The following is a 14,555-nucleotide window of genomic DNA, read 5'->3' on the forward strand; positions in this document are numbered from 1 at the left end:
GAAGTTATAGTATCAGGTTCTGAAGTCTCCCGTTTAGCACTTGGGTGTGCTAATGAAGATGACATAAAGTTTCCGGACTGTGGTCCTATTTTTGATACAATTAATCCAATATTTGTGAAGGATTGTCATACAGAGAAAAGATTATGGTCATTGTGTTCCAATAACGAATTTAAGGAAATAGCTGCGTTATCGCTAAATGATTATATGCACATGTTTAATGTTGAAACTTTCAAACAAAAATTTTCTCGTAAGCTGACAGACTGTCAGTATAACGTTATCTTAATTTATTATTTTTATAAACTATGTGTAGTTGCTTATCGATCGTTTATAATGTTATCAGATGCAAGAACCTTGCAGAATATTAGAAAACTGACATCTCGCGATATGGGTGGTGATACACGTGATACCAGTCCTGAAGGCAATTTGATTACTATATGCACAGGATTAGGCATATTGTTATATAGCGAAGGAGTTGTTTATGCTGAATATGAAATAGATGTGTTTCAACAAGTTAAATATCAGAAAGTCACACACTGCTATGATAACATTAGAATAAGTATATTTACTGCTGGTGGGCCGTTACTTGTTTTACTAGTAGAACTGATGGTTGGTAACAGCAATTGTAAAGCGTCCTTGTAAGGGATAATTAATCAAATGAATTATTTTATTTCGCATTAATTTTCATGCGATTACAAAGAAAAAAAAAATAATAGATTTTATATTTAAATATTAATTTTTTTTAAACTGATAAGAGTAGGAAAGGTACATTGATTACATTTGTATTTAAAAAGACTTCTTGTCACTTTTCTAATTCACAATGATTTTTCAATGATATTGACACTGGGCGGAAGCAAAGGTAAACTATGTTTTTAGAACTAAGGTCAAGACACCAGGAGGAGAAAAGAAATATATATTAGAAAAATATTAAGTGTATTAGAGAAAATAGTCCAGATAGATAAGGTATTTAGTAGCTCAGTCGGTAGAGCATGAGACTCTAACATAGGGCGTGGATCGAAGCCACACATTGGGCACAGAAATATAAGTAATTCCAACTAAGAAAAAAAAAAAAAAAAGAGAGAGCCTACATGTAAATTCTTACGAGTGTGTTCCATGTTGCAGGCAACATCGACACTATCGATCCTGTTATGTAGGCCTGTGAGGGAATAGAATATTTAATCCAATAAGAATGAAGTAAATGTTACAGACATTACCTCGAACTTCCCGCGATGTCCATAAAAAAATCAGCCAATGTCTCTGCCTGTGGTGTTGTTTTTTTTTTTTGGTTAGTTGGCCGAGCAAGTCACCATTCGACCTCGCACCTGTTCATCTCATAATGTTTTTGTTTTTTAAACATTTTTTCTTTTTTTTATATATAAATATTGCACTGATATCACTTATTTTTTTTCTTTACAATTTATTCATGTGCATTGCTCGCACAGACAAAATAATATATAAAAATCGTGTAAAAGCTTTTGTTTCGTTTTGTTTTGATCGATATAATTGAGGCGAATTAGGTCGAAAGCTCCAGTAAAGTTTGACTTAGATATAAAAGATGGTATTGCCAAGTACAAATAATACACTGATACACTTAAGACAAATTTTAACTTTATTGGAAGGAAAAAATAAAGTAAGCTTTCTTAGAGGTCATCACCCTCCAACAATTAAATAAACACAAAACAAAACCAGCAAAGCCAACTAGGAGAGTGGTGAAAACTTTTCAAGGGCAGTCTACAGTAACCAAAGAGTTAACAGGATCACTAACGTGGCAGGAGGATTGAGCAGTTAGACAAATTGACTATAAAAGAGCCAGCGGAGGCTTGATTCGGTCTCTTGTATTTTGGTGTTTTCTGAGAACGGCAAGTGGAACATATCAGTTCACGTTCGTTATTAAAAGTCGACAAAAGAAAATTTTTTTTTAAATTTAATTTATGAAAAGTGAACAAAGTTTCCAAATTAATTAAAAATTGTTTTTAAACTTGAATAAAGTGAATAAAAAATCCAAAAATTAATTAAAAATTTTTTTTATTAAATGTTGATTAAATTGAACAAAGATTCAAAGTTAATGATAAATTTTATTCAACGTTGATAAAATTGAATAAAAATGCAAAATTGATTATAATTTGTATTAAATTTTAAAAAAAGTGCATAAAAACGCAAAATTTTAACAAGAATTTGTTTTGTTATTAAATTTTATAAAAAGTGCATAAAAACGCAAAATTTTAACAAGAATTTGTTTTATTATTAAATTTTATTAAAAGCACATAAAAACGCAGAATTTTTAACAAGAATTTGTTTTTATTATTAAATTTTATTAAAAGTGCACCAATTCATTAAAAATCTTAGTATAAGGTATAAAAAGTGAACTGAATTCGGAAATAGCTAAATATTTAACAAAAATTGTTTAAATTTAATGAAAGTTACTAAAGTTCAAGAATAGATAAATTTTTAACAAAAAAAAAATTATGTAAAATTAATAAAAGTATGAATTGAAAGATGGAAAAGAAGTCTTTTTTTAAGAAGAAGAAGGAAAAAGTGCTATAACTGATCATAAGAATTTGAATAAAAATCATCGCACTCAATATCTAACAGACGTAAAAGGAAACAACAGGAACTGAAGGACAGTAACGGCAACTGGATCCACCGTTAGGATACAACGGTGGCCAGGTATTCCAGCTATTAAGGATACAATTTGAATAAAAGAAAAGAATAAAAAAAAAAAAAAAAACTTTAAAGCTTTAACTGCATAATTTCATTTATGTTTTTATTAAATTTATTATTTAGTTATTATTAATCTTATATTAAATTAGAAAAAAAGAATAAAAAAGATATATATTTTATTTGGTTGTTTTATCATTTACAAGAAGAAAACTGTTTTGAATGACTTGATAACTATAATTTTTTTTTGTTTTTGGATCAATCTGTAATATCAAAGAGAAAAATATCAACATATCAAAAAAGAAAAAAAAAAATCAATTACAACCACTGATGTCTAAATATTTATTTCTTTGTTTAGTTGTTTGGGATTTTTGAATTTATAGCTAGGTCACAGCGGTGGCTGGAGTGACGTCATTTCTGCGGCTGCAAGGTAAGCTATGAGAACAAATAGCAAACGTAAAAGAGATAACTAATTTACTCAGTTAAAAACTGAGTGTTTTATAATTGAATATTTTTTTCTTTTGGTTTCATGTTTATTATCAGTACTACAATTTTCTTTTTCTATTTTCTATTCTTTTGTTGGTGTTTTGGTTAGGGAAGTTTTTTTTTGTATATACACCAATTGTCACCATAATAAGTATAACAAAGAAAAAAAAATAGTTGTTGAGAAAGGAATGAATAAAAACCTGGTAATCACAATAGGTTTATTATATTATTTTTGATAAAAATATATATATATATTGAAGACATTAGTGAATAATGTAAATATTTAGTAAAATTTTATTAGAAAAATATGTATATATGAAATTCTTTGTAAATATCTATATATATATATGAAACATTGTAAATATCTATATAGGAAATATTGTAAATATCCATATATGAAATAACGTAAATATCTATATATGGGGAAATATTTGGTAAAATTTTTATTACTACTTTGAAATTATATTATAAACGTCATAAAACAATTTCTGTATTTATAGTATATAATAAAAAAAAAAAAAAAGTTACAAGAATATATTTTTTTATTTATTATTATTTTGTTTATAACTTCATTATGAGATTTTGTTGAATCTATATAAAGGGGTGGTGTTAGTGCGACGTTCCAATCATTTTTCCTAAGACAGGGATTCCTTAAAAAGAAATTGTATTCAACTATTTTCACGTGATTTTAAAAATGAAACATTTTACGAACAGCACTCAAGCATTACCGGATGTATTACCAGTGTTTCCCACATTCAAAGAAAACATGGCGATACAAGCTGGTGCTGTTAAGAACGTCGACTGGGGAGTGGAAAAGTCCATCATGACTGAAATGAAAGCGGTAGGGTTATCCAGAGGTAGGACCAGCGACCTAGGTGCAAGCCTGGCGTATACCGAACTTCCTAAGGCAGCTGCAGTAGTAGTGACCATCAAGGGCAAGACTCTCCCCACATTATTCGATGAGGATTTTTTTAAATTTAAGAAACCCAAATAAATAATAATAGCTTTAGTTATATATATATTTTTTTTTTTTGCGTAGATATATTGAAGTAATTTAGGTCAAGTAGAATGAATTAGATAAATAATAGTTTTTTGTTTTTAAGCATTGAAATAATTAATGAAGTTAGATTATTATGTGAATATCATACTCATTATTTGAATATTATTATATGAATATAAATAAATGTATAAATGAAATATTAATGGATTATAGATAGATTTGGTTAGTTAGGACACGAACTAAAAAAAACATGGCACGAATTTTTTTTTGTTGTTGTCTGCAGCGATTCCTCAGTTGCCAAGAACCCCACCCCAACACCGGCGAGCATACCGGGCTAGCCACCGTGCCATGAGTGGTTTCTGAGGACGCGGAACTACCAACAGGTAGACGCAACAATAAGTAAATATTGGTTAAAGAAAAAATTTAGTCCAAAAATAGAGAGAAAAAAGCAGCATTCAACGACAAGAAATAAAAGTGCATCCGAAAATAAACATTAAATTTTTTTTTTGCTTTTACTGCTAACAAAGAAAATATTAAATTTGTTTTAATTTGTTTCATAATTAATGGTATTATATAATATAGTAATTAAAATTTAGTGGTAGTTTTGTTTTTTATTTATTACATTTAATAAACATTGGTAGTAATAGTTTAGTGGTAAATAAATGTCGATTTAATATTTAACTAGTGAAAAATTCTTTGTTTCTTGTTCAAAATTTTCTATTCAGGTTCTTTTTTTTGTTGGAAATCTACTTTTCGTCCCATAATTTTAAAGTGAATGTCGCAATAGCATTTTAAAATTAAAAAGATTTGTTTGGTGACATCTACATATATTTTTATTTGTCTTTTGTATAAAAATTATTGTTTATTTATGTAATGTTCAATTTAATTTTTTAAAATAGTTTATACATTTTTTGTATACATTGCATAATAATTTATGCAATGTATTTGTAGTTGGCTGGATGATTTCCCTCACATAAAACATATTTGACATCATTTGATCTGCTTTTCCTTTCGCAATTTACAGATGCATGGTTTCCAGCGCACTTGATGCATTTGGGTTTGCGGTGAATGTATCCTTTTGTGTGCCCATACTGCTGGCAGTTTACACATTGAGTAATTCCACTTTTCAGGTGAGGTGGTTCGAATGTAACTGTGCAAGTTCAATAATAAACATGGGAATAGGTTCTGCTGACGCTCTACGTTTAATGTTCTATACGTTTACAGCCGTATGTTTTTGGTCCAGAAGTGTATTTTTGATTTCATCAATATCGGTTGAATGATGCAAATTTTTTAATATAACCCTAAAGCTTCTCTCGCTTTTTGGTTTGTAAGTGTAAAATTCAGCGTTTTTGAGCTCCAACTGCTTTACAATGCTTACGTAAGAGTCAGATGTAGAAGGTTGAACTCTAGGGTGCCATTAAGGTATATGGGCAATTTTTTTTTCGTAAAATCGGTTGACGGCACCCCCAGATCAGTTCATTTTACTAAAAAAATAATCTGTGTAAAATTTTAGTTCAATTGGATAAGTGGAAAGGGTGGCCCAAGAGCCCCAAAGATTGGAAAATAACGATTTTTTCCATAAGATTCATCTTTGATTGCTTATATCTCCGACGTATTTAATTTTACATAAAAAACTGTGTGCCTTAAAGTTATAGACCTATTAAAAATAAACAATTCACTCATACAAAGTTCTTCTGTATTTCTAATAGTTATTGAATAAAAGCAAATACAAGCTGAAAACTCCCAATTAAATTTAGGTAAGTTCTATGAATGCATTTGCCCGCATAACAGTATGTTGTTTACTAAATTTGCTACAAAAAATTCTAACATTAGGATAGTTGTATACATAAATGTGTTTCTGTGTTATTCATTGGAGTACGATAACGGTATTTTATCGTTTTACTTTTTGAATTCTCAATAGCTAAAACTCTTTACTGGTAAATAATTCAAAGTGATCACATTAAAAAGTGTTACCGAGATGTCTTCTTTAAATTTGCGTAAAAATATTTATCTTGTTGGTTATCACTCTAGTGGGTTAACTGGTAGTAAGTTACAATTAAATAGAGAAGTTTTAAAAGTTCTTTTTTACCTTCTTCTTTTCTTTGAAACCATAACCAAATAATTTCCAAATAAATCCAATACAATTTTTTGAAATTATGCTCACTCATTTTAAACTTATTTCAAACACATAGTTTATTTTACTTCAATCATTCAACCACTTTTTACACTAACTCGATCCATTGTTTGTTGTTATATCACGTCGTTGTACGCCTGTTTGTAATTTCTTTTTATTTTGTATATTTTGTTGTATATTGTTGTGGTTGTTGTGGATGTAACGTATTTCTTAAGATAGGACAGTGATGTTTTAACTGCTTGTGAATCCGATTGGCTTTGCCAATAAAGTTAAAAATTATATTGATAAATCTTGTGTCTAACTTCATAATTGTTACAAAGTGTTATGTTGACAGTACTGTAGTTATTGGATCCTATCTGGTACTCCATGCTACCTTGATTCTAGAAATATTATTTTCTTCACCGCTCCTTCTCTCACCTTCTATTCAGTTTCTTAATAATATTTCACTTATTAATTATTAAATGCAATTCATTCACTTCTCATTTGTTTGTTTCACTTCTTGTTTCTTAAAACATACTTTACTTAAACGGTCAGTGCAGTTCATTGACTTTTAAAATTACTTTAATTTAGGGAGTTGACAAAGAAAAGGTTAGTAACCAGTCGATAATACCATAATACCTATAATACCGCAGGATTATAAACTTTACTCTGTAGCGTATTGATGAAAGCTTGTCGTTGACCTGGGTGTTAATTTTTTTCAGATTACAGCACACATTTTGTTACGTGGTGCTTCTTCGGATAATGAACTCGTGTGTAGATATTTGCTACCACAAGGTGGTGGTCTGAACTATATCTGCATCTCACTTGTCACGCACATCAGAAAGACAACTACTCCATTTCGCACTGACACATACGTGATCTATCTGATTTTCAGAAACAGTCCATGTAATTTTGTGCTTACGTTTTTGTGACAACAATGTCTCATCAATTTTTAGTTCGTTAGTGTCACAGACTTCTAAAAGTTACTTACTTACTTAGTTACTTATTTATATATATATAAATATATTGTTTAGTTAATAAGTGTAAAAAAATGTAAAGAATTAGCATAAATGTAAGTAATATTTGAATTTTATAATGATAAGTGGACAGAATCTCATATACTTGATACATGACTACGAACGTATTTTTTCAATCCACTCTGATGAGTCTGGGTAGTTCCCAGACGAAACGCGTCAGTGGGAACTGTTAAAGGACTGAGATTTTTAGCTCCCGAAAAGGAGTTCGTAGGTTTCAAATCCATTCTGTACGGACGTTAGTGTGGACTGATAAGACTTTTACTTTTTAATTTTTAATTTTAATTTTTAATTTTTAATTTTTAATTTTTAATTTTAATTTTAATTTTAATTTTAATTTTTAATTTTTAATTTATAATATTTTATAATATTTAAAATAATGTTTTCATAATTTTTGATATTTTTAATAATATTGTAATGTTAATATTTTATTTTTTAGTTTTTTGTGTGAAATAGAAAATATTATTTTGTGCCAAATTTTGAAAAAATTGATATTTACTTACTAGGTGTACCGGTATGAAGTGAGCGTAAAGATACAAATGTTCTGACAGGGAACATTTGTTGTGAACGAGCCTTTATTTTTTTTGTTTGTTTGCTATGACATGTGTGAAATTACTTAGTACACATCAAGTCATTGAACAGACAACATCATATTTTTTCATCGTGTTAAAAATATCGAATTTTGTACCAGAAAGTGATGATTTGCGGAAAGCATTAATTTTTTGTTTTCATTAGAAGAAAAGTGGTGCAGAGTCGCATCGAATGCTTGTCGAGCCATATGGTGATCATCCTCTATCAGAAGCAACATGCAAAAGATGGTTTCAACAGTTGATTTTGATGTGAGAAATGAAGAACGTGGAGACCGCCAAAAAAGTTGAAGACGCCGAATTGCAAACGATATTGGATGGAGATGACACTTTGGGTCAAAAGCAAATGGCAGAAATGTTAAATGTTGCACAACAAACAATTTCTGACCGTTTAAAAGCTATGGGAAAGATCCAAAAGTGTGGAAAATGGGTGCCACATGAATTGAATGAAAGACAGACGGAAAACCGAAAAAACACTTGTGAAATTTTGCTTCAAAGACACGAAAGAAAATCGGTTTTGCATCGGATTGTTACTGCCGATGAAAAATGGATTTATTTTAAGAATCCTTGACTGAAAAAATCATGGGTTAATCCGGGAGAACCATCAACATCGACTGCAAAACCAGATCGATTCGGCAAGAAGACAATGCTGTGTGTTTGGTGGGACCAAAAAGGTGTGGTGTACCACGAGCTCCTAAAACCTGGTGAAACCGTCAATGCTAGTCGCTATGAACAACAAATGATAAATTTGAACCATGCATTGATCGAGAAACGATCAGAATGGGCCAGAAGACACGGCAAGGTAATTCTGCTCCATGACAATGCACCTGCACACAAAGCAAAACGGATTCACGATGCAATCAAAATACTTGGCTGGGAGCTGCTGCCCCACCCGCCGTATTCACCAGACTTAGCTCCTTCCGACTACCATTTGTTTTCATCGATCGGACACGCATTGGCTGAGCAGCACTTTGATTCCTACGAGGAGATCGAAAATTGGGTGTCTGGTTGGTTTGCTTTAAAAGACGAACAATTTTTTTGGCGTGGTACCCACAAATTGCCAGAAAGGTGGTCAAAATGTGTAGAAAGCAATGGCCAATACTTTGAATAAAATGTTTTTTACTTTCCTATTAATAATTAGTGTTTTATTTTCACCAAAAAACCCTCATTTCATACCGGTACACCTAATATTTACAGTCTATGACTAAAATACCAACGCCGTATTGATATATGTTACATTACTTTCATTTTAACGTTCTGTGTTCCAAATCGCCTTATTTCAGTATTGCGAGGTTTCGTCAATAGTTGTACTGGTCGACTTATTCTCTTTGTAAACATTCTGGGGATAAAAAGTTTTCAGTTATAACAGGTTATTGCGCCCTAGCCTATTGATAGGGCTGCCACCTAGTCTAAAATCATTTAAATAGATTATTTTAATATGGCGAAAACCACGCCGTTATGCAAGTTATTTACAGAGAAACTGATACACCTTCGGTTTTCGCATTTTCGGTTGAAGAGCTTATAACTCAGCTCGCGTCGATAATCATTGGTAATAGTCCCACCACGAGAAGGGTTATCGATCGATATGTTGAGTAGAAGCTAGGTGAAAGTACATTGCACTATTCATATTTTACTTTCGGAAACACACAACCGAATGGTGAGAAAAAACCACAGATAGTAAGTTCAAATAAAAAAGATCTTTTTAGAACTAAAGGAATGGAATTACACCTAATATTCATGTAGGCATTGTCGATATCGAGCGATTGTGAAGCACATTAAAACTAGCAATTTTAATGATAAAACAAACCAAAGTTTTATTTACTTAAATTGCCAAAATCTGTTTCCGGGTTTCTGTCTGACGCCGCTCTTCTCATCTCCTCCAGTTTCAGTGCTCTTTCAACACAGATATTAGGCTGGCTGATCCCGCGATAGTTGGCAAAAATCGTCGGGTCGCTTTATTTCAACACCCAACAGAAGGAATTAAGATTTCAATCGTTAGGCATACTTTCATTTGATCTGAGTTGATCCCCTTGTTGTTTTCTAATCACTATATAGCAATACAAACTTCGTTGTGACTAAGCGAAGGATTAGGGACTCCGACAGCATTTCTCCGAAGGCGGAATTACGTTGTCATCGTCAAATAATAGCGTGGAATAGTTTTTTCTATATTTTTAAAATGCTTGTATATCTATAATCAGATACCTATACTCTATAATCAGATATCTATAATCATTCTTATAAACTTGTGGTCCTGGCTAGAGTCTTGATTTAGATGGTAGAATTTTTTATAAAACTAACAGATATCATTCCTGTTTCTATACACCTCGAACCCTCAAGGCAGAAGTCGCAAGTAGACCACGCAATACTTGAAGCAAAATCATATAACGCGAAACAAATAAGTCAATAAATAAACTAAGACGCATTGCAAGAGATCGACAAAATTGGAAAAACTTCATTTTAACTTTAAAAATTTATTTGACTAGGCTAAGTTTATACAATTTTATATTGTAATAAAAATGCTAATAATAGTAATATAATATATATTTATAAACGACGGTCACTATTTATATTTTGAGCCACGCTTTATTGTTTCTTGAAGTATTGTCCATTATGATTAACACACTTTTGAATGCGTTCACAGCAATGAATCATTTGCCACTGCATTTTTTTCAATCTCCTGCGGACACCTCCAAGACATGGTTTTCAAATGCAACAACGTTAAATCAGAACTGTAGAACTGTGCATCAGTTCGATTTTTTAAAATAATTATTTATTAAAATAATTATTACAAATATTATAAGAAAAGCACGTGTATTATGAAAAACAAAAATATAACATATGCTTGAATTTGAAGTTAAGCTTGAATTAAAATAAAATAACTAGATATTTATATATAATATTTCACAGTATAGAAAGTATACAAACTTATTATCTGCTAATTTTAATGTATTCAAATTTTTCAATGTGAATTCACCAAATAATTCAAATTTTGTATAAAATATCTTAAATTTACAGATGCAATAATTATGAAAAACTTACTTTGTGACTTTAAATACGCGTAATAATCGAACGCAGCGCAGAACAGATACTCCTAGTGGAGGCATGATATGCGTGTTGGTAAGAACCATTTCCATTATGCTTCCAATTACTACAAAACAATCGAATCTATTGAAGAGCGAAACGAAATATCCCTGAAAACCCAAGCTGTACATTTTTAACATCATTTCACATGTAAAGAGTGCAATAAAAAATATGTTGGTATATTCTAAAACAAAATATTTTATTGTAATTAGATGCATACAATATTATTAGACAAAACTTACCTTGAAATTTATCTAGCCAATGAGGTTGCATATAATGCTCAGTAGCTAAAACTCCCGTATTTAAAAAAACTAGAATTATAATTAGCCAATAAAAAGCCTGTGACTTTACTGCTTTTCGACAAGATCTTCGCATTCTTCGATTGATGCGATCAGCAACTTTCTTTTTTTTTTTCCACCATGATTCACCAATTGAAATTTCTTGTCCAATATTTTCTATATGTACCGATGATGTTATTTCGATTGAAGTTTTAATTTTTCGATCCTGTATAACAGTTGCATCACCGTCAATTTCAATATCTTCCGCCTGTGTTATCCAATCTAAATATCCTCTTAAATCTTCTTCAATTTGCTGTTTTTCTCTTAATTTTTGAAAATCGCCTCTGTTTTTGGCTTTAGTTCTCTCTTTTGAAAACTCGCCTGATAGCACACCCAAAATTAAATTCATTACAAAAAATGCTCCTAATATTACCATTGAAATGAAGTAAATCCACTGCCACGTGCTACCCATAGCATCTTGAATCTAAAAAAGTTTATAAATTATTACTCAACAATAACGACAATTCCTTTGATTTTTAATATGAGTTTTCTTCATGCACAGCATAAATGAAATACTTACACTATATAATACATCAGTCCATCCCTCAAGTGTAACACACTGAAATACAGTTAGCATCGCTAAACCAAAATTGTCGAAATTTGTTATTCCATGATTAGGCCCCACCCATTCGTCATAACAGCTAAATGCGGATGGGCACTTAAACCCTGACCCGCATGGACGTTCGTTTAAATATTCGCCTGTAATTCATATTTCAATCAAAATAAGAATATAATTTCATAAATCCTACTACAATTTATTGTTAAAATTTTTAATACAAATATCACATTTCTTTACAATAATTGCAGACTAATTTTTATGTAATATAACAAATTGTACTATCTGAGCAATTTTGATCGTTTGAAAGATCTTTCATATTCAGGCAGCTGTGTATGGTGGCTACGCATCTAACCTTCTACATCGAACATATCGATCGGACATATGAACATTTGAAATATAAAACGTAAATATCGTAAATAAGTACCGGAAATAAAATAACTCTTCCGTCTGGAGGGAAAACACAACTACAATTGATGATCCCGCAAAACAATCGTTTTAACGACTAGCAAAACAAAATAAAATAAGTAATTTTCATAACTGCAATAATTGCCGATCGGTCAAGAAAATCTAACAAACATTTTCGATCACTAAGCAAAAACAAACCACTGTGTTGGTTCCATTTTAAATTTTTAAAGTGCAAAAAATGTGTTCAACCAAGCACATTTGCGAACAATAAACAACCAAAAAACTAATGGCCTCCTCATTTTTGGTGACATGTGAGCATTGCACAGAAATTGGTCGCTTGTTTATTTGTGATAAAAAAAATACAAAAATCAGGTTTATCATTGACTTAGGAACAGATATATTAGTTTACCCGGTTACAAAAGCTGAAAAAGTAAATACATCTGATGCCTTAACTTTGTATGCAGCAAATCAAATAAAACATATGGCAAGAAGAAACTTATAATTAATTTTGGTTTCAAAAGACAACTGGCATGGGAATTTATTGTAGCCAAGGTCACAAAACCTATTATTGGTTCTAATTTTATCTCACAATTTGGTCTCTTAATTGACAATATAATTAACAAATTGATTGATCCTGTAATTAAATCAGAACGAAGTGGAACATGTGTTCAAAACCACATTTCTGTTACTTCAACAGAAATAAAATCAGTTGTTCAAGAATAATTGAACTTAACTAAATTAAATTTTCATACCAAAACTAAATACAATATAAAGCATCACATTCAAACAACAGCTGGTGTACCAATATTTTGCAAACCTCGTCGTTTATCATCGATGAAATGATGAAACTGGGGATTTGTTGTCCATCCAGCAGCAATTGGTGCAGTCCCATTTTTATTGTCAACAAATCATATGGCGAATGGAGGGTTTGCGGAGATTATTGCAATCTTAATGCTAGGACCATCCCAGAAAGATATGTTGTACCACACATTCATGATGTCGGATCTTTTCTTGTAGGAAAGAAAATATTCAGCAAACTGGATGTTGTTAAAGCGTATCATCACATTCCAGTAGCTGGAGAAGAGATTAATAAATCTGTAGTCACTATGCCATTTAGAAATTTTGAATTAACAAAAATAGCATTCTGTTTATGCAATGCAGCACCTACTGTAACGACCTTTTCGGCCCTTTCCACGGCCGGGATATACTCAGCGTATACCAGGGTTCAGTACAAAAATAAAATTTATCTATTTAAACTAAGAATAAACAATTCAGGAGATTCCCAAAAAGAAAAACTAATAAAATAAATAATACAGTTTATATAGTATATGCTTCATTATTACACACTAGACATATTTCAAAAAAAAACCTAATACAATACTAAGTAATAACATAAATAATACAATGCCTGTAATATACTTTATATAGGTATTTATACATACAAAATTCAATTACTAATATAAACAAAAAAATTATGTATAAAAAAAATGACAATTGATATAATATATATGCATAATATAAACACATGCTGTGGAATTCTTTGCTGCTGCTACATACATCTGCCGCTGATCGCCAGCAACACCCGAAAATAATTGACAGTTTTAAAATGTGGTTGGCTTCCTTTGTAAGCCCACCAGTTTCTTATCGATGAAATGAATCTACCAAATGCAGCTCAAAATACCCCTTCCTCAGTGTAAAAAAATTAACACAATACAGGGCTTGGAGTCACCAACTATACACTTGATTTTATTCCTTTATTTGAATGTTTTCGTTTATTACGTTTGTAGTTCACTAAGAATCCGCCGTTTTTAGTTTACTTTATATTTTTATTATGAATCCGCCGTTTGTAGTTCACTTTCTATTTGTACTCAGAATCCGCCGTTTTTTTTTTGTTCCCTTTATCTTTTTACTAACCATCCGCCGAGGAGTATCAACCGTACTGCCTCAAAACAAAAAAACCACGCGACTTCCAAAGCAACCAAACTGTTTTTTTATTTCGACTCCGTTTTTTCTGCTCTGGCCATCGAACTCAACTTTCCCCTCTTTTTTTTTCTCACCTTGCGATTTTAAGCTGCACTCTCAGCTTTGGCGAAAGCGAAAATGTAAACATCAGTCAACATTTTATTTCTCTCATTGTTATTTTTTTTTTGTTTGATTTCTTGCCAGTGTTTAATATATATTTTTTTTATTTATTTATCAGAATAAAAATGAATATAAAAAAATATGTATTATATATGAAAAAACTGTAATATCAATTTTGTTTTGACAAAGACCAAAAAAAATTGATCATTACACTA

General features: G+C 30.8%; 1 protein-coding gene across 1 annotated transcript in view; it reads right to left on the reverse strand.

The window, feature by feature from the left end:
- Nucleotides 1-14,555, reverse strand: part of LOC119675360 (voltage-dependent calcium channel type D subunit alpha-1-like) — a gene marked incomplete at its 5' end in the record, with an annotated part of 236,679 nt that overhangs the window by 134,891 nt on the left and 87,233 nt on the right. Inside the window, 3 exon segments of the mRNA XM_038086558.1 lie at nucleotides 10,915-11,140; nucleotides 11,199-11,718; nucleotides 11,815-11,993. Of these exon segments, the coding sequence (XP_037942486.1) occupies nucleotides 10,915-11,140; nucleotides 11,199-11,718; nucleotides 11,815-11,993 (925 nt within the window).

The sequence above is a fragment of the Teleopsis dalmanni genome, chromosome 2, assembly GCF_002237135.1.
Source record: "Teleopsis dalmanni isolate 2A chromosome 2, ASM223713v2, whole genome shotgun sequence".
NCBI lineage: Eukaryota > Metazoa > Arthropoda > Insecta > Diptera > Diopsidae > Teleopsis > Teleopsis dalmanni.